Here is a 20,470-nt window from a genome sequence, read left to right as displayed (position 1 = left end):
ATGTGTATAGTAACGCTAATATGAGGATCGAAAGGCCAAATGGGAAGAAGTTTCATTTGGAGATCTATCACCGAAAAGAGGTAACCAATTGGGTTGCAAATGCTTTCAGGAGAATTTCACAAGTCAATAGTACTTTCTTTGTGAAAATATGACTACACAGTGAAATATGTGTGTAGTTAGCCTGATATGAGGATCGAAAGGCCAAATGGGAAGAAGTATCATTTGGAGATCCGTCACCGAAAAGAGGTAATCAATTGGGTTGCAGATGCTCTCAGGAGAATTTCACAAGTCAATAGCACTTTCTTTGTGAAAATATGACTACACTAAGTGAAATATGTGTGTAGTTAGCCTGATATGAGGATCGAAAGGCCAAATGGGAAGAAGTATCATTTGGAGATCCGTCACCGAAAAGAGGTAATCAATTGGGTTGCAGATGCTCTCAGGAGAATTTCACAAGTCAATAGCACTTTCTTTGTGAAAATATGACTACACTAAGTGAAATATGTGTGTAGTCAGCTTGATATGAGGATCGAAAAGCCAAATGGGAAGAAGTTTCATTTGGAGATCCGTCATCGAAAAGAGGTAACCAATTGGGTTGCAGATGCTCTCAGGAGAATTTCACAAGTCAATAGTACTTTCTTTGTGAAAATATGTCTGGATGGAGTACCACAAGGCTCCTCGCGCACTTTGAATTAATCCTTCAACCTTAACAAAGGCTCCACCTTGAAGTAGCTCTTAGGCTACTACGAGCGCATCCAATGGATGCCAGTTTGGCGACTCCAGACATTTGAAGATATGATGGAGACGGCCTTCTGGGCGAGCTACAAGGCCTTTAACAAATCCCCTCCTTATTCGAAATCGTGGTACGAGTTCGTCCCGGCATATTCCATCTACTACCGCCGATTCTACTTGCTAGCTCTGAGGACGGACTTGAATTAGGGAGGGGGATATGTTAACCACATTGGTTAACATTATTTTCAAGCGTGGTTATGCTTCATGTAACTCATTTTTATGTAACCGCGCTAAGCACTTCATGTAAAAGATATATGGGATGACCAAGCGTACGACTTATGTAATGCCGGCCATGAGGATAAACCCTCAAGAAGGCATTGGAAAGCGCTCCTATTTTAAGATCCCCCAATTGGGAAATAATATTTCATGTCCATATAGATGCTTCAGCTTTCGCAACTGGTTATATATTGGCTCAACTCGGAGAACATAACATGGACTTCCCCAGTAGCTTTGCTAGTTACTAATTAAACAAAGCAAAATGAAATTACACCGCCACGAAAGAGAAGGATTGGCCATGGTCTATACAGTCAAAAAGTTTCATCATTATCTTTTGGCAACTAAATTCGTTTTCTTTGTAGACAATCAAGTTCTTCTTTTCCTGGTGAATAAGCCTTGCACCATGGGTCCGGATACTGTGATGAGTACTGTAGAGAGGAAGTTATTAACTCAATATTCCATTTGAGGTGGACTATTATTTAAGCATGGGAAGGCTTGTGTGCCTTAGTACTGTGGATGCCCAAAACAAACTCTTGTATGAGTGCCATGATGCACCTAGTGAAGGGCACCTGAGCATAGAGAGAATCTTACTTAGCTTTGGTTAATCGGCTATTCTATTGGCGGCTTATGAAATCCTTTATACACGAATGTGATGCCAATTTAAAACAAAGAGGCTACGAGTTGGTGGTACGCTACATCCACCTAAGATCCCTGAAAATAAGTGGCAGTGTGTCTATGGATTTGTGGTTGAATTACCATGGACTAGGAGGGACGATATCACTAGCCTAGACATTTTTCAGTATGAAAGGGGTTTGGAGAACGTCTCAATATTTGGAAAGTACAAGCTTTGGGAATGGGGGATTATCCTCGAATACAGAGGATCACACTCCTAAAATTTAGGAGAGTTGCTATTTTTGGACCGACTCCGATGGAAATTCTGTTTGCGTCATTACTGTTGGAATTGAGCAAATTCCAAGAGTTGCCAAAGTACCTATGACAAATGGGTTACAAGTTGGGATTCTTTTAGAGATAAAGTTATGGAAGGACCCATCTCTTAGATTGGGACATGTGGCAAGAAAGTGGACCAAAGTGAGAAGTGGCCTTGCACTTCACTTCAGTTGTTGTGTAGCTCTCCACTTGTCATCATAACCTTCTCTTTCCATTTTCACTCATGGGAGCCCCAAATCTATAAATTGGAGCCCTCTCTGTTCATTTGGGAGGCTCTCTTGCTGCACACTAGTCTCTACCACCGTTACATGTTGCCCTAATAATGGCTACTCTCTCTCTCTCTCTCTCTCACAGGCTGCCCATGAAGGATACCGGCTGTTGGGGATTGTTTTGGAGGCTTCCATTGCGAAGAAATACTCAAGGCAAGGGTATTTAATCATTTTATTATGATGTCCAGCCATTGTACTTGTTGTACCAGCCCTTGTACTTGCTGTACCAGTTGCACTAGTCCTTGTACCTACCATACGAGCCACTATACTTGTTGTACCAACCATTGTACTTGTTGTACCAGCCCAAGTTATTGTTGTACCGGCTGAGTTGGAGGGATGTACCTGCTGTTTTCAGATTCAGTACCTGCTGTAGCAGCCATTGTACTTGTTGTACTGGCTGAGTGGTCTGCTGTTTTCAGATTCTGTACGTGCTGTTTTCACATACTATACCTATGTACCAGCCATTGTACATGCTCTACCGGCTGAGTGGAGGGCTGTACCTACTGTTTCAGATTCTGTAGCTACTGTACCAGCTCTATTGGTGCTGCCCTGACCTGTTTTGGTTGCCCAAGGTGCTGCCCGAATTGTTCATGGTGATGTATATGGTATATTATTTGCTTCAGTTGAGTTTTTCTCACATATGGCATCTTGAAGACCCGTGGTGATGGGGAAGATCAGTATCCTCATGGGAAGAGGTGGTTTACATACATTCATGGTATTTAGGGGGTTCTTTTGATAATAGCCTATGTGTATGGTCCAATGATGGTTGTATATGGATAATCCGGCATCTCCCATGGGGAAAGTAAGGCCCTCAAAACTTGTACATGTTATATTTCTCCTTGGGTAGTCAAATACTCCGAGGGGGGGGGGGGGGGGGGGGGGCGCGGGTGGCCCATTCTGGCCTCTGCGGTGTTAGTTTTGCACTTCTCTCTTTTATAGTTATGTGGATTAAGTGGCATATGTTTAAGGCTGTGGCCGATTTGAGATAGTTTGACTAGACCATGAAGGTGTGTCAGGATATGTAGCGGAGATGATGACAGAATCTGAAAACACAAGAGCAAGTGCACTGCAGAAAAACTGGCCCCTATGAGCCAGTCGGCCAGCCCAAAAAGCAGTCGCCATAAAGCTCACGACTTGCTCGACCATTAGTCGGCCAGCATATAGAGAGGGACGGGGAGCAGTAGAACCAGTTGGCCACCACACCTAAATCAGCCAAGAGCCACAGGACAGCCTCCCACATCAGAATAAAATGGGGAAAAATATGGAGAGAGGGGAAAAATGGGAAAACACCTAAATCAGGCGGGCACACCCATAACAGAGGCCTTGGTGTGAATATACAGACAGGAGATGACTGCTAACAGAAGGATATGTTGAGGACTTACGTTAGGGGAAGATAATTTGAGTGGGAATTGCATCTTTTACATACAGAGTATATATTAGTGGCTAGCATTTAGACACTAGTTTTAGCTTGTTTACGGTTATCAACTTAAGTCGTCTTTAACCATAGGACTAAGTGGAGTTAAATTACAATCAATGTGGAATTTCTTGCAAGACATACTTAAGATTGCAAGGGAAAGTGTGGAGAGTGCTTTGGACCAAGTCCAATTTTACTCGACCTAGAGAAGAACTTGGAGAGTCTTACACGAGGGTATGTGAGCTTACCGTAAAGTCCCAAAGGACTCAAGGTAGTAAAATTATAAGTTATCTTCAACAAAGAAGATAAGTGATGTAGCCTATTCGTTAACACTACCTTTAAGAATCAAGATCCACCCAATATGTGTGGTTTGAGAGTGAAGAGGTTGTTTCACTGGAAAAAATTGTTAGGCTTAAGAATATGACCAGATTTGTTTCTTTGGAATTTAAGGTGGTTCTAGATCAGCGTATTAGATGGGAAGAAAATACAATACCGTTTACAAGTATCTGAACAATTGGAAGGGACGGTCTGAAGACGAGGCTGCTTGGAAGAGTGTGCAGAGATTAAAGAGTTGCTTCGCGGAATTCATTGTTGAGGACATCAATGGTTTTAAGGGAGAAAGCATGTTACATCCCAGGTTGGTCAACATATCTAACCTTGGGCTGCGTTAACTAGGGTGTAGGGATGGGGCATCCAAAGGGGAGGCATAGTCACATGTGATGCGAAATGGGGATGGGGAACGGGGACGGAAAAGATTGAGAATGGCCATTCCCTGTGACTATAGAGTGACATGTGACATGAATGGGAACGGGAAGATGTTGCCATCCCCAACATTCCGGAGTCTAAAAATGCCCATTCCCTATGACTATGAGGGGAGGTCTAGTGGATATTAGAGGCAATGGCTAATTATAGCTCCATCTTAATAGGAGGACTCTAAAGGCAATTATTGGGGTCAATTCAAGGGGGAGCACATCCTAGTCCTAGACTCATGGCCTAGCGGAGACTACTCCGTGCAATGACACTTGTGGTATGTGTTTTGGTGGTATGGATGCCAAGGCTTACTGCAGATGTGAGCCATGTCCCTAGACGCCTTTAGATCTCTAGCTCGTGGTTGAGCTTGAGGCATTTGAGCGGGTACTTTCCATTAAGCATCATGAGGTAGTGCTTTGCCTCTAAAGATTGCAAGGGCAACCTTGATATGTACACTCTTCAAGGACTTTATAAGAAAATTCATAAAGATCCCAGAGTAGCACAAGGTATATCCAATTGTCTAGGGGATAAGTAATGCTTTTATGGGGGTGAGGACTACCTATTTTTAACAATTTGACGAGTGCCCCCCCAACCCCAACCCCAACCCCAACCCCAACCCCAACCACCCCCCCCCCCCCACCCTCCCACAAAAAAAAAGTTTCATTCAAACTAAACTGCTCAGAGCAGCCATAACAATGAAGAGAGTATCACATTATCTAGTTGATCTGAAATACAATGTTTTTGATTTATGGTGTAAGCTAGGCTTTGTTTTTTTAAATGCGAAATAACCTTGCACTGTGGTATTTGGTGTAGTGAGAACCTCAAAAAACAACAGCAATCCCTCTTGCGAACCACCATCAGATTTTGAGGATCTTTTCCTAGATGTTGATTTGCCAACCGGTCTTACTTCTAGAGAAGGCATGTCAACAAGTTTTCTAGTTTAGATTTTTGAAAGTTTAAAAGCATACAATGCTCAAGTTTAGTATGAAGCATATGGAGTTTGTATGTTCATGATGATAGATTCCAAAGTGCATGTTGCAAGGGATTAGAAAGAACACCTTTGGAAGCTGACAAAGCATTGAACCGTATGGAATGCAAATAGTTATTGGGTTTGGTGACCACTTAAATTGATAAAAGCTTTTTATTTCCCCTGCATTAAATGCAGGATTTCCACTGCAGGTGGTGCTGAATTTTTCATTCTTATGTGCAGAGGTACCAGATTGTTTGATGAAACAGAAGGAAGGGGCCTGCTTGCAACAACGGTGGCATCAAAGTTACCTGCTAACATCCCAGGTAGCTGGAAAAGGAATCGCACTGCTCGCAAAGACGGAGGGGCAAAAAGATGGGAAAATGCAAATTCTGAGGTGTTGCAGCCTGCAAATGGAAAACCCAGTCTGAATGTATTCAGTCTAGGCTCATTGATATGGGGAAAACGTAATGATGGATTATGGTGGCCGGCAGAGGTCAGTATGTAGGTGATTTTACTACATGTGGATCTATACATTAGCTATGCTTGCTTTGTTTTGGGGAAAAACTGAATTATTTCAGGTTTTCTTGTTATCCATGAATCTGTTACTTTTACAATCACAATTCTTTCTTGCAGTCGTGAAAAAGTGTGTTGCATTTTTTCTTTTCATACCAGCATATTTATGCTTTTAACTATGCTAGCAAGTGATGTGACTCTAATCTCTCCATCGGTGATTGGCTTTGCACACGATAAACAATGGGAGGAGGGGCCAATTCAAGCTTTTCTAAATAGCCGAACAAGATGTGAACATACAATCCATCCCATCGTCAGAGGTTGAGAGTATCGAAAAGGGGTTACATTTGCATTTTGAGCCCTAGTAAAGAGAGCTGATTTAGCTTATTACCACAGCTTCTGAAGCATGGCAAGTTCTAAAGAACTAGTATGAGACGAGGAATCAGACAAGAATTCAAAATCTTGAGAGTTGAGTCTTCAATAAGGCTGGTGGAGTCATCGAAGATGTCATAGGCAATCTCATTGAGAGAGGAATCCTGCGCAACAACTTGTATGAGTTGTCGGCTTTATAGCCCGAGCCGATGTCGGTACAAGCAAGCTATGACATGAGAGATTTGGGCACTTGAGCTTTGTAGTCTTAAAAGAGATGCAAAGGTCTGGGATTGTGGGATTGTGGCATATCTACCAACATTTTTAGAGATACCAGATGCGTGTGAAGCTTATATAATGGGCAAGCAACATTGTCATGTATTTCCACAAGAAAGCAAGAATCATGCAAAGGCTCCTCTAGAGCTTGTATCTGCATATCTCTGTGGTAAAATGCCAAGCTCGACATTGTGTGGCTCTTCCTATTTTAGGTTACTGATCGATGACTTTAGTAGAAAGATGTGGGTGTGTTTTCTTCGGGATAAGGTTGAATCTTTTGGAAAATTCAAAATATGGTATCACTTGGTAGAGAACGAGACATGAAAGAACTTGAAGAAGTTTCGAATAGATCGAGGAGGAGAATTCACATCAAACATTAGCAAAGATGTTTAGGCCAGCGCCATGTATGGACTAGAAACAAGCTGAATATTAGCGTCTCACCAAAGGAGAGGAGAAGTGATAATAAACAATGAAGGAAGCTCAACTTATATAGATGATTTGGAGAGGATCTTCATAATCAGCAAGTGTCATGTGCATGATCAATGCCATGTACCTTCTCAGGGCTAGTCCAGAGGAAGGCAACCAGAAAAAAACAGTTAGAACCAGAATTTAGGAGCACAGAATGCTATTGGCAGTATGGACTTGGAGGAAAAGGAAAGCTTGGAGAAGATGGTGCTGTCGGCTGCTTACAGAAGGTGGGCGATTGGACCAAATTGAGGCGGCTGGGTCAAATCTAGGGCAGCGCTGCGTTTTATGAATGGAAAAGCTAGGACTGCTGGCCGACTGTTGGTCGGCCAGTTCCCCAAGCAAAATAAAGGCCTATAAATAGGCCACGAAGCTCCTCTTTCAATTCATTCAATCCTCTAGGGATTGGGTCTCTAGGAGTCCCATAGGGGGACAGTTCTAGGTGTTGTTCACCTTTTAGATGAAGGCAGCCTAGGGCTGTGTAAGAGTACCTTTTTGTACTATATGAAGATACCTGAATTTCCAGCATCTCTCTCTCTCTCTCTACTCTCTCTCTATATCTGCATTTTGCATCAGCATGTTGCCAGTAGTATTTAGGGCTGAAAGAAGACTCCCAGAGCTTCCGCGTGTTACATTGGTATCAGAGCATCAGGCTCAGCAAAGCTAAACACTGATTTAGTCCCATATGATGGTGTACAAGTCCAAGGTACAAGAAAGTACACGGATACGAAGCCCAAGGCAAGGAACACAGAATCGGGAAGAGCTTCCAAGAGGTTTGTTGGTGGTTTTCCACAAAGCCAAAGGGGATGGCAGTCTTGTGAGCCAGATAGGTTCTCGGGCAACGGTCCCAAGGGAGGTTAATCCTCTAAGGGTGATGTGAGAGTGCCAGACTCATTTCTCAGGAATGAAGACCAAGACGGTGTTCAGAGTCAGGGCAAGAATGGATTGTGGACTAGATGGAACAGATGCATAGATCTTAGTATGAGACAGAGTAGTTTGGAGAACAGGCCGGGCTTTCAGAGAAAAGGGTTGTCAGGGATGGATGGATGACAGAGGGACTTCGGGAAAAGATTTGGGATGATGACAGTCATCTAAGAGCAGGTTGGAATCCCGTCATCAAGTTTAGCAGAGGGGGATGTCGTGCATGATGAATGCCATGTACATTCTCAGGGCTAGTCCAGAGGAAGGCAACCAGAAAAAGACAGTTAGAACCAGAATTTAGGAGCACAGAATGCTATTGGCAGTATGGACTTGGAGGAAAAGGAAGGCTTGGAGAAGATGGTGCTGTCGGCTACTTACAGAAGGTTGGCGGCTGGACCAAATTGAGGCAGGGCAGTGCTGCGTTTTATGAATGGAAAAGCCAGGACTGCTGGCCGACTGTTAGTCGGCCAGTTCCCCAAGCAAAATAAAGGCCTAATAATAGGCCAAGAAGCTCCTCTTTCAATTTATTCAATCCTCTAGGGATTGGGTCTCTAGGAGTCCCATAGGGGGACAGTTCTGGGTGTTGTTCACCTTTTAGATGAAGGCAGCCTAGGGCTGTGTAAGAGTACCTTTTTGTACTATATGAAGATACCTTAATTTCCAGCATCTCTCTCTCTCTCTCTCTCTCTCTCTCTATTCTCTCTCTATATCTGCGTTTTGCATCAGCATGTTGCCAGTAGTGTTTAGGGCTAAAAGACCACTAGTGTTTAGGGCTAAAAGGAAGACTCCTAGAGCTTCTGCATGTTACAACAAGTCAGCCAGCACAAGGCACCTGCAAGGCGATACGCAGGCAGCCCATGCTCATGCATTCCTTCACTTAGATGCATACGACTCCATTTCCTCCATGAAACTAGTTGATGTGAGCATATAGGTGGTGCCTTCTATCTTTGAAGCTGATGTAGACCTTTAAATCTTCATTTTCATAGTCAGGCTGCATAGCTTTTAATGATGTATAATGTGTTTATAACCTTAATACTAAGGTTAAAAGCCATGCAAGAGCATGTTCAGATGCCTGATTTAAAAGACCCAATTTTTGCATTTCAATCAAAATTCAGGAATCATTATTTTTCAATCAGAATCCAAATCAACTCATGAGTTCTCAACCAGAATTTAAAATCATATCAACCACATTCGAATTCATCATCTGGATAGCATTTATGCTTATAATTTCAAGTCTTAGATTTACTCTTATATACTGCCAATAAAGAGCTACAGTTATACCCTTGGTATATACGGGTAGTCACGATCCTTGGAATTATAAGGTAAATACCATCATGTCTAGGCCTCAAGCAAGTCAGGGATTCCATGCAATTGTGGTACTTCCATTAGAAGACCCAATTACACCTACATGCTATACATATACATCAAATGAATGATTATGCCATCTCTTGGCCCATGCTCCCATGCAAATGGTTCATCCCCAAAAATGTCCCTTTAGGGACTCGAGAGATGATCATAACCTCCTCATTTTAATAGACATTGATGGGAGAGTATGGGTTAGGTCATGTGTGAGACATACACAGAGAAGAACAAGGGGGAGAGAGAGAGAGAGTTGTGGGGATAAGTCAACTCATGAGGCATAAGTGTGTGACTCCCCTATCACACATGTATATTGCACTAGTACACATAGTGCACTTAGTACATTAAAAGTACTAAGTGTACTATGTACTATAACTTATGGGCTTGTACACACTATAAGGGTGGGCATAACGCCTTTACCCCAACAACCTCCCACTTAAAGGCAAAGTGCCCTTAAGTAAAGGAAAAGAAAAACAGCATGTACATGATAATATACAAGGCCATATCAAGGCTGAAACTGGCCTCATCCAATGCCCATCAAGTGTCTGCAATGAGCAAACCGCTCCGGAGGCAAACTCTTTGTCAACAGATCAGCCGGGTTGTCATCCGTATGAATCTTAACAAGCTGAATTTGCTTGTTCTCTATCACCTCTCTGATGAAGTGATACTTCACATCCACATGCTTCGTCTTTGCATGAAAGACAGGATTCTTTGCCAACTGGATGGCACTCTGACTGTCACAATGCAACAATGGAATATCCCCTGTATAGCCCAAATCAACCACTAACCGAGATAGCCATAATGCCTCCTTGCAAGCCTCTGTGGCTGCAATATACTCGGCCTCTGTAGTAGATAAGGCAGTGCACTTCTGCATCCTGGATATCCATGACACAGCACCTCCTGTGAATGTAAACACAACCGGTAGTAGACTTCCGGTTATCTGGATGACCGGCATAATCCGAATCCGTGTAACCATGCACTAATGCATCGTGTTTGCCAAAGCATATGCACATATCCTGTGTGCCCTTCAGGTATCTCATGACACCTTTCACTGCTTCCCAATGCTTCTTGCCAGGGTTGGCCATGTATCTAGAAACCACTCCCACTGCAAATGCAATGTCCGGCCTAGTAGCAACCATGGCATACATGAGACTGCCACAAGCTGAAGCATACGGAATCTTGGCCATATCAGCCCTGCCACTATCCGACTGTGGGCTGTCCATAGCACTGAGTTTCACATATGGAGGCAAAGGAGTAGTAGCTTTCTTCCCCCCGTCCATATTGAACCTCTGCAAAACTTTGCCAATATATTCCTTCTGAGACAAATACAACACATGCTGATTTCTGTCCCGAAGTATCCGCATACCCAAGATGTGATTTGCATCACCCAAATCCTTCATATCAAAGGTTTGATGCAGCCTCTGCTTCAAGGCATCCGTCTCTTTACGAGATTTCCCGGCAATCAACATATCATCAACATACAAGATGAGGATCAATAGACTGCCATCCAAAGCTTTCTTGGTGTACAAGCAGTGATCTATGTCACTTCTCCTGAATTTTTGAGATTTCATGAATGTATCAAATTTATGATACCATTCTCTTGGTGCTTGTTTGAGCCCATAAAGACTCTTTTTCAGCTTGCATACAAGCTTCTCCTTTCCACTCATTGCATAACCCTCTGGCTGCTGCATATATATCTCCTCATGGAGATCACCGTAAAGAAAAGCAGTCTTCACATCCATCTGAATCAAGTCCAGATCATCATGCACAACCAAAGCTAACACAGCTCTAAGTGTGGTCATTTTGACCACTGGAGAGAAGATCTCATCAAAGTCCACACCATATTCTTGCTTGAAGCCCTTAGCCACTAACCTGGCTTTGTATCTTGGCTTTGCATCTGGTGCAACTTTGAGCCTGTATACCCACTTGCATGGCAAAACCTTCTTGCCTGCAGGCAAATGCACCAACTTCCAAGTTCCATTTTTATGCAGAGAATCCATCTCTGACTTCATGGCACGCTCCCATAGAGCTTTGTCTGCCCTCTGTAAAGCCTCTTTATAACATGAGGGCTCCCCACAGTCAGTGAGCATCAAGTAGTCAACCCCTGGAACAAACCTGTCAGGGACTCTGGAGGGTCTAGTGGACCTCCGTACCCAATGACCATCATTTGCAGGTTGCTGTCCAGCCTGCATATCACCCATTGGTGGCTCCTGTTCCATGCCATAAGGCTGAAATATCATGCCCGGTATCTCATCTAACTGTGGTATATCCATAGGGATATCTTCTGCCATGTCTGGCTGTCCATTTGGACCATTTTCAGCACCATTTAAGGGCTGGTTTTCCTGCTGTAATGGCTGATTTACAGCCCTTTGTTGTTGTCCATGATGTCCATCATCATCAAAGATGACTCTACCAGGCTCCTGTTGCCTTGCAGGCTCCTTATACATGCATGTTTGATCAAAAATGACATCATTGCTGCGTATAATCTTTCTATTCATGGGATCCCAAAGTCTATACCCCATTTCACCTCTGTCACCATATCCTAGGAATATGCATTTGTGAGACTTCGGATCAAGTTTGGTGCGCATTTCCCTGCGTATGTGCACGTACGCAACGCAACCAAACACTCTCAAGTGCTTGTATGACGGAGGCTTCCCTGTCCATACCTCTTCTGGCACTTTCCCACCAAGCCTCGTGTTAGGTGACCTGTTTATAAGGTGAACGGCTGTCATAACAGCTTCAGCCCAAAAACCATGAGGTAATGCAGCATGTGACAACATAGAACCAACCTTCTCCTGAATGGTCCTGTTCATCCTCTCTGCTGTCCCGTTTTGTGGAGGATCATAAGGAGTAGAGAGCTCCCTCTTGATGCCTTTAGCATCACAAAAGTCATGAAACTGTTTGGACATATACTCTCCACCATTGTCGGAACGCAAAGCTTTCAGTGTTTTGCCAGTTTGATTCTCAACATGAGCAACAAACTTCTGAAACACTGAGAATGTATCACTCTTCAAACGAAGAGGATAGACCCACACCTTGCATGTGGCATCATCAATGAAAGACACAAAATATTTTGCCCCTCCCAAAGAAAGCTGAGGCATCTCACATACATCTGTATGCACAAGCTCTAACTGAGCATCTTTCTGTCCAAGAGCTTTCTTGTGGGGGCACTGTAGTTGCCTACCATATATACAATGCTCACAAAACTGAAAACTTGAAAACTTTAGAGAAGGCAAGTAACCCAAACGAGACAATTGCTCCATTCCCTTGACACTCATGTGTCCCAACCGGCTATGCCACATAGAGATTTCCGACAGCTCGGTTGCATTTACATTAGCATGGTGACAAACACCTGCATGCATAAAGTAAAGAGTGTCCACCTTAGAGCCTCTGGCAACAACCAGTGAGCCCTTACTAATCTTCCACTTTCCACTACCAAATGTGGTAACATAATCAGCATCATCAAGCTGTCCAGTAGAAAGCAGATTCTTCTTGATCTCAGGCACATGCCTGACATCATGGAGCATAAGCTGTGAGCCATCTGAAAACACAAGCCTCACATCACCTCTGCCAAGTATCTTGCATGCATGGTTATCACCCAAATAAACCACTCCTTCATTGCCAGCAGTATACCTGACAAACAAGTCTCTGCAACCTGTGACATGAAAGGAGGCACCTGAATCAATGATCCATGAGTGCATACCATGACCACCTGTAAGAAGTGAATGGGCATCAAGTGAAGACGTAAAGAGGACCTCATCCTCACTGCCACCTGCATGTGACACATTGATTTCTTCAATCTTGACTCCACTTTTGCCCTTCGGCTTTACATCTTTGGCTTCATCCTTGCCTTTGTCTTTGCCTTTTCCCTTTTCCTTTTGATCATTTTTCCATTTGTAGCATTGCTTTTTAATGTGTCCCTTCTTGCCACAATAATGGCATTCCAAATCCTTTTTGGAGCGAGACTTGCTCCTTCCCCTTTCTTGGCTTTTTCCCCTTTGCTGGGATCTCCCACGTGCATTCATTGCATTGGACTTTCCAACAGAGTTGTTTTTCCTGTTCATCTCTTCTTGAAGAAGAGCACCCTCAACATCTGCATATGACAGCATAGCATGCGAATTGCTAGTGGCTGTCCTGAATGTGTCCCAACTCTCTGGCAAAGTGCATAAGAGAAAAGTGGCTTTGAACTCATCGTCCATCGCCAACTTTTGATTAATGACCTGGCTGACAATACCATTAAACTCATTTAGATGGGCTGTCATAGATGCCCCTTCCTTCATCTGAAGGCCTATGAGTTTCTTCAACCAATACACTTTGCTTGAGGCACTTTGTTGGGCATACAAGTCCTGCAATCTCTGCCACATTCCCCAAGCTGTCTTCTCTTCACGAATGCTGAAAAGTAATGAGTCTGACACAGACAACATGATAGTAGATCTTGCCAGCTCATCCATATCTTCCCACTCTTCAGCCGTAAGAGAAGCGGGCATTACACCCCTTTCTTTGATAGGCTTGTGCTGCTTTTTCTGGAGCAACACATTGTAGCACTGGGTTTGCCAAATATCATAATTATGCGAGCCTTCAAGCTTCTTGATGTGAAGCAATGAAGAGCTCTCACCTGTGGTTGCCATAGCAAAATGCAACCTGTCAATGCCTGACTCCCTGCAAAATGTGCAAACACTGCACCAAAAGCACACAAAGTGCTCACTGTTGTTCTCCCAAGCTTTATCTACCACTGCGGAAGCAAGAATGCAACTTTTCTCCCACTTTTTGTGATGAAAACACCAAAATCTGGTTGCTGCAGATTTTGGACAGCACCTTAAATGTGCTCTTTTGCCCTTCCAAAGTACTGTACAGCAGTACCAAGTGCTCACCAATGATGTACCAAACCTGTACCGGCAAGTTCAGCAGCTGAAATTGAACCTTTTGGTCACTCAAAACAGTGTACAGCCATGCCAAAACATGCACAAAGCTGTGCCAAATCTGTACCAGCAGGTACAGTAGCAATAAATGCTCTCTTGGCTGTCCAAATGAGTGAAAATCAGACTTTTACAGTCCCGAACACTGCATACAACAGTTCCGAACAGAAATTGGGCAAAAGCCCCTTGACTGCAAGCTGATTTTTGAGGATTCAAGGCATAAATGTCTTGCCTGCTGCTTTGCCAAGCTCAACAAGCATACGAACTTGAAAAGCCCCTTGATTTAAGATCAATTGCTGATCATACATGGTACATTGACGCACATGAAGGCATCCAGAGTGTTCACGATGCTTCCCCCTGGCCACATATACATCAAATACATGAAAGCCCCTTGATTTACAGGCACATTGAGTGCTTGTAAGGCATCAGCACATTATCCACAGCATCAAATGCGATCGACTGCATGCAAATCAACTCAATCGGCACAAAAGCCCCTTGATTTGCACTGCAATTTGCTGCAATTTTGCCCAAATGTGCGATTTCTCACATCATACAGCATGTATGAGTGCTTAATTGCACAATTACATCAAAAGCCCCAAATTTCGACATCCAATTTCCTGCAAATTGATCCTGATTTGACCAGACCAATTTCCTGCAAATTTATCCTGATTGTGACCAATGTCACCCAATTTTGCCAATTTTGCTCAAAAATTGAGCAATTGGGCACCTGTACCTGCTCAATTGTTGATTGTACTTGCTCAATTGCAAATCCCAAAAAAAAATTGAGGCAAATACCTTGTAATTTCTGATTTTTGTTGCAGGAAAGGAGGGCGTCGATTTTGCTGTTGATGCTGCTGCTCGTCAGGCTTCTGTGCAGGTGGGGGGGCACTTCTAATGCTGGTGCTTTCTTCTGAGATTGTATTGGTGCCAGTCTAAGCGATAGTGCAACTTCTGGGCAGTCTCGTCGATTGAAGACAGGCGTGGGTTTCTCTGGCTCCCACTCTCTCAAGATTCTTGGCGGTGAGAGACGACTGCAGAAGAGAAAAATAACATCACTATCTCTCCTGGCTGTGTTTCGGCTCGCTACTCACGCTCGACGCTTTCGCTTCAGTTTCGCCTAGCGCTTCTTCGCTCCACGCTGAAGTGCCTTCGTCATGTTTCGCCTAGCGCCGCATACACGTCGACGGGCTCCAGTTGTTGCGATGCCGCCTGTTTCGCCTAGTACTAAGACTAGTACTCGATGGACGCCCCGCTATGCTGCTTTGGCGTTCGCTTAAGTTCGCTCGCCTTGTGCTGCTGCCTTCGCCAATGGCTCAACGCACGCCAGCCTTCGATCGCCTAGCGTATGTTCGCCTAGTAAATGGTTGGGCAGCCACGTGGGCTGGCTGCGTGGGCAGCTGGTTGGCCAGCCCCTTTTGTGCTGCAAGGAGCAGGGCGACCAGGAATCAGCAGGGCGACCAGGAATCAAAAGGGGGGGGCGGCCAGCAGAGCAGAAGAGGGAGGAGAACCTGGTGACCAAAGCTCTGATACCAGTTGATGGGAGAGTATGGGTTAGGTCATGTGTGAGACATACACAGAGAAGAACAAGGGGGAGAGAGAGAGAGAGTTGTGGGGATAAGTCAACTCATGAGGCATAAGTGTGTGACTCCCCTATCACACATGTATATTGCACTAGTACACATAGTGCACTTAGTACATTAAAAGTACTAAGTGTACTATGTACTATAACTTATGGGCTTGTACACACTATAAGGGTGGGCATAACGCCTTTACCCCAACAGACATACTATGAAGACATGGACCATAGGAGGTGGACTTCATCACACACCTACGCTCTGTCATGGAGTACGGTACTATTATTGAATGAGGACACGACATGGCTGGTTGCGTTATTACATTCTACATGAAAGACTAATATAGTACATGGGTCATGTTCTTTGGGTAGCTAGTCTTCTTCCTTTTAGAGATCACACATATTACTTTTGGTCTCATAGGCCCTTTGGGTCTTTCGTAGACATAAAAATATATATCTCTCTCTTTCTCAATGTCATAGAAGAGGAGGATGTAAGAAAATAGAAGTAGGATCAACACAATATAAAGCAGTGAATTGTAGAAAGAACTGGAGAGTAAGCAATATTAGTGCTTGCAAACTAATGGTTGTCCGTCATCTGTGTGATCAGGGTAAGGAGCTTTGATGGCGATCTAGAAAGACTATGGATAGAGGATGTCTTGCTTACAAGGGTGCTTGAACACAATGAACTTGATGATAAACTAAGGTTGGCAAACTAGTCTATATATAGTACCCAGGGTCGGCATGGACATAGGTCGGCCAATCCACGACTTGGTCTAAAATGACCAACCAACCATATCAGCTGATTGGGACCATACTAGACTACTACGTCGTTCCCCTAGAGACTCTGTGCAACTCCGCATAGCCAGCTAAGATTGTATGGACTCTTAAACGGGCCTCGCAACTCGAGAACAAGGTGTTCTTGGTTTGTTGTCTAGCACTCACTAATGCTGTCACATAGCCCGCATAAGCATGTATCCTACTCGGCAGGAAACACAGGAGAGAGAGTGAGAGAGAGATGGAGAGGAAACACAGGTGAGAACCTGCTCTCAATATCATCATCCAAAGGAATACATGTCTTGAGCAAGAGGGGAGAAAACCTCGTATGTGAGGGACTGCAGCAAACAATGCTAAGCAAGCCCTAAAGAATTAGGGAGGCAAGCCAGCTATATATATTTCTTCAGATCAGTCTTTAATCCAGCCCCCTATAGCAGTCTAGAGCAGCTGGAAAACCGAGCCTTTTATGCCGCATTTCCGCATCAGATGGAACCGAATGGATCTAGACAGAACCAAAGAAACCATGGGGATTGGAAGGGGATGGAACCGGATGGAAGGCATTGCTTGACTTGCAATAGTGGGGGAGAATTTTACTAAAAGTAGGCCCCAAACTTCAGATCAGTCTCCACTCCAGTCCCGAAACTTTCAGAGGCTCTTCCAACAGTGCTTTATAGCAGTCCAGAGCAGCTGGAAACACAGCCAGTTCATATCGTGCTTTCTCATCAGATGGAAAGTGATGAATGGAACTGGAAAGAACCAAAGGAACCATGAGGATTGGAAGGGGATGGAACCGGATGGAAGGCAAATGGAACAGGTGGGGAACTGATGGATGGAACTGGAAAGAATTTGATGGAATAATGCAGCTTAAGTTCCTGGTTTGTGAGATCGCACGTGTGAAGTAACATGTCAGCCACAGCGGCCGAGTAAGGAAATATTGGGGGGCGGTGGTGTCTGTTGGGATCCTTTGCTGGGTACATGTGGATGATTGTTCAGTCTCGGTTGTCCATGTGATCAAAATCTTAATTGATTGTGTCGATTGAATTGCTTTTGCAAGGCGTAATTAATCGCATCCACAAGGCGCTCTTGACAATTCTAGTTTTACTGTGGGCAAAACACTGTAAAGCACACATTGAAACCACTTTCATATCTGTTTGGGTAGGCTTGTGGAACCTTTGGTTAAAACAAGGTCAATCCTGTATACACAATTTGGAAAAAGAAAGATTGTTTACACTGAGTCTAGGGTGTTCCATGGGTCGTATCTTGAATCTTGGGCTCCATTAATCATCAAGATTGCATTATTGATGAAATGACTTATTCTAGAATTGCCAGAGGCAAAACTTGGTGCTGCTACGTATGAATTCTGCCTGCAGTTGGTGAAGTTTTTGCTTGGATTAGCGATTGGCATCTCTCATTTTTTTTTTCTGTCGTAGGTTTCCACCTTGGAAGACACCACATTTGGTAAATCAAAGTGTGTGCTAACTCTTTACCATTGACGTCAAAGCTTCTCTAATGTTGATACTAATGATGGCTTCTTACACATGCCATTGTTGCTCTCCACAGGCCAAAAATTGGCAACTATGTTCTCGTCAAGTTCTTTGGTTTGGAAGAATCAGATGGCCATCCATTACTGTATGTTGTTTTTGTGTCCCTTGTTTCACAGTTATACTATTTATTCTGATGGCAATGAATTCTAGCAGTGTTTTTCGGGTTTAGGATGATACTTCAATGTATTATGTAAATTGATGTCCAAGCATAGAGCGTCAGGTTGAAACTTGAGAGCATTGACATTGCACACCCTCATCGGATCCTAATAGCCATGTGCGGCCCTCCCTTGGCAGAGTTTCTTCTTTATTGATAAGGTGCAAAGGTAATAAAGGGTCATAAACTTGCTGGTTTTGATAAAATTTCCTCACTACTGCATGACTGAATGCAGGGCTGGTCTTGTGAATTGGCTTTTATTTGTTCCTCTTTGCGCTTTGAGTCGGTTTTCTCAATGGTCAACCGTTGTTTTCGGGTCTGTTTGCGTCTTATGGTTTGCTCCTCTTTGTCTCCACCAGGGTGGCCCCACTCCCATACGCAACTACTAAGCTCATTGTTTACTCTTTGGGCGTCTTTCTTTTCTCTTTTAGGCTATGGGGTTTGTTCTACTCTGCCTATCTAGTCTTAGCGTAGTATGTCCACATGCACATGTATGGGAGGCAGTGATGCATGTGATATTTCTCTTCCTTTTCTTGAAATAGAGGAGGGGAAAGTAAAAAACTCCGTCTTCTGTTTGGTACTGACTATCATATTGGATCTGTCACTTGTTCTGGAAATGGTTTTGGTCTTCATTGAATGTGTGGCTTGTTACATTTTGCTTTTATTATATCTTCTGCTGTACTTCATCATAGCATCTTTTTTTGAGCGCAATGCTAAAAAAGGATGTTGTGAAGTGAAGCAACATTAGAAGATCTGGATGGGTTCGATGAAAGATGGTTGAATTCTTAGTCGTCGGTTTGAGACGTCACACTGTTTGAGGTGTTTGCTGAGGCTCCACATGCAGTTCAAGGCTACCCTTATATCATGTTCTGTGACTCATTTGGAATGGCCGGATGCAATCTGAGATTAGTTTGGTTTCTCTTTTTTGGACCTTGCAGCACCATGGGCCCCACTGGTGTTGGCAAGCTCCCAACCCTGTCTTACAGTAGGATCTAATGAATCTTTCTAGCTAGATCTAGAGGGTCTCCTAAGAGGCATGGTGTGGACTTTTGTGCTGCTCAGGTCTTAGAACTAGATGAATTCCTCAGCAATATCTGTAAACCTGCAAAATTGTTTCAGGATGTGCTTTATTTTTTTTGAGATTCCTCAAAGGACTTAGCAAAAAATTCTACATAATTTACCTACAGCACTGTTGCCAGGGTGGAGAGCCGTGGAAGCTTTATCTACTCTAATCCTGTGAGAAAGGGAATTTGGGATGATAAGTTTAGTTTTGCAGTGTAAGTGATGGGACCTGGAATCTTTTCTGTATGCGGTTTAGGCAAAGGCCTTATCTTCCTTACTCTAGGTTGATTGAGCATCTTTGTGTTGCCACAGGCTTCCTCTGTGGTTTGTGTGCAATTTTAAAGTTGTTTATCTTATATATATATATAGATATAATTTTCAATGAATGTGAAGTTTACAGAGGTGGGCTGAGAACTTCGATACAAATGATGTTTTGTTGCAGTTCATATTTGGACCTTGAAAGTGTGGTTTTTTATGCAGAATATAAGGAAGAGTTTATAAAGCAGGCGAGTGGCCATTTGCCATGGGTTTTTGTGAATTTATTGTATTTCTATGTATCACAGCATCTGACTGATCCAAGAACTACGACATGCAGAGCTTTCCAATTCCTGAAGATGCGGATAAGTTTGAGGCGGCAGTAACTGAAGCAAATAATCTTTATACTAAGCAATCTGGAGAGGTCCTAAAATCTCTCTCAGCAGGATTGAAAGGGGAAGAAATGCAGGACAGCTTAAGGAAAGGCAGCAGAAAAGTGTCTGGCTCGCGCTCTAAACCAAGGAGCAAACAAGAAGCTACAAATGAAGAGCTGTCCAAGGGTGGAGAAACAACAATGACACGAAAGCGAAAGAGGGAGACCAAGGAGCTAAAAAATGAGAAGTGCGTAGCCTCCGATGAAGGTTCACCAGAGCTGCCAGTGGATACACACACACAATTTCCTTCTAAAAAGAGGAAGCTATCTGCAGTCCATCGTGGACTCAATAAAGAAAATGCAGGAAAAAGGGAGAGCCTACACAGTGACACTGCTCTACAAGAGAAAACAAGAGGAGATGATGGGGTAAGAACTAGTGTAACCTCAATTACTAAGAATTGCTTGTAAAGTCATTGTTTCATGTGAAGTCTTGCTGTTATTAACAACAGGTACCTTTGGTAAAAGAATGTTTGTGCCACTTATATTCTGTTCAATTTTCA

The 20,470-nt window shown here is 43.5% G+C and overlaps 1 protein-coding gene across 5 annotated transcripts in view; it reads left to right on the top strand.

Annotated features, from left to right (window-relative positions):
• The window catches only part of LOC147632423 (uncharacterized), a 46,857-nt gene that overhangs the window by 11,260 nt on the left and 15,127 nt on the right, over positions 1–20,470 (top strand). For 3 of the 5 annotated variants that reach the window (XM_086807240.1, XM_086807241.1, XM_086807238.1), the window contains 6 exons: positions 5,600–5,852; positions 17,953–17,990; positions 18,083–18,151; positions 19,408–19,497; positions 19,725–19,788; positions 19,878–20,336. In XM_086807240.1, coding sequence (XP_086663366.1) covers positions 5,600–5,852; positions 17,953–17,990; positions 18,083–18,151; positions 19,408–19,497; positions 19,725–19,788; positions 19,878–20,336 — 973 coding nt within the window. The remainder of the gene's footprint in view (positions 1–5,599; positions 5,853–17,952; positions 17,991–18,082; positions 18,152–19,407; positions 19,498–19,724; positions 19,789–19,877; positions 20,337–20,470) is intronic. The other 2 variants (XM_086807242.1, XM_086807243.1) reach the window with 2 other exon arrangements.

Source organism: Cibotium barometz, chromosome 13 (assembly GCF_041138505.1).
Source record: "Cibotium barometz isolate CiBa-2024 chromosome 13, ASM4113850v1, whole genome shotgun sequence".
Taxonomy (NCBI): domain Eukaryota; kingdom Viridiplantae; phylum Streptophyta; class Polypodiopsida; order Cyatheales; family Cibotiaceae; genus Cibotium; species Cibotium barometz.
Note: the sequence above shows the minus strand (reverse complement) of the source record. Positions and strands in the feature narration are given on the sequence as shown.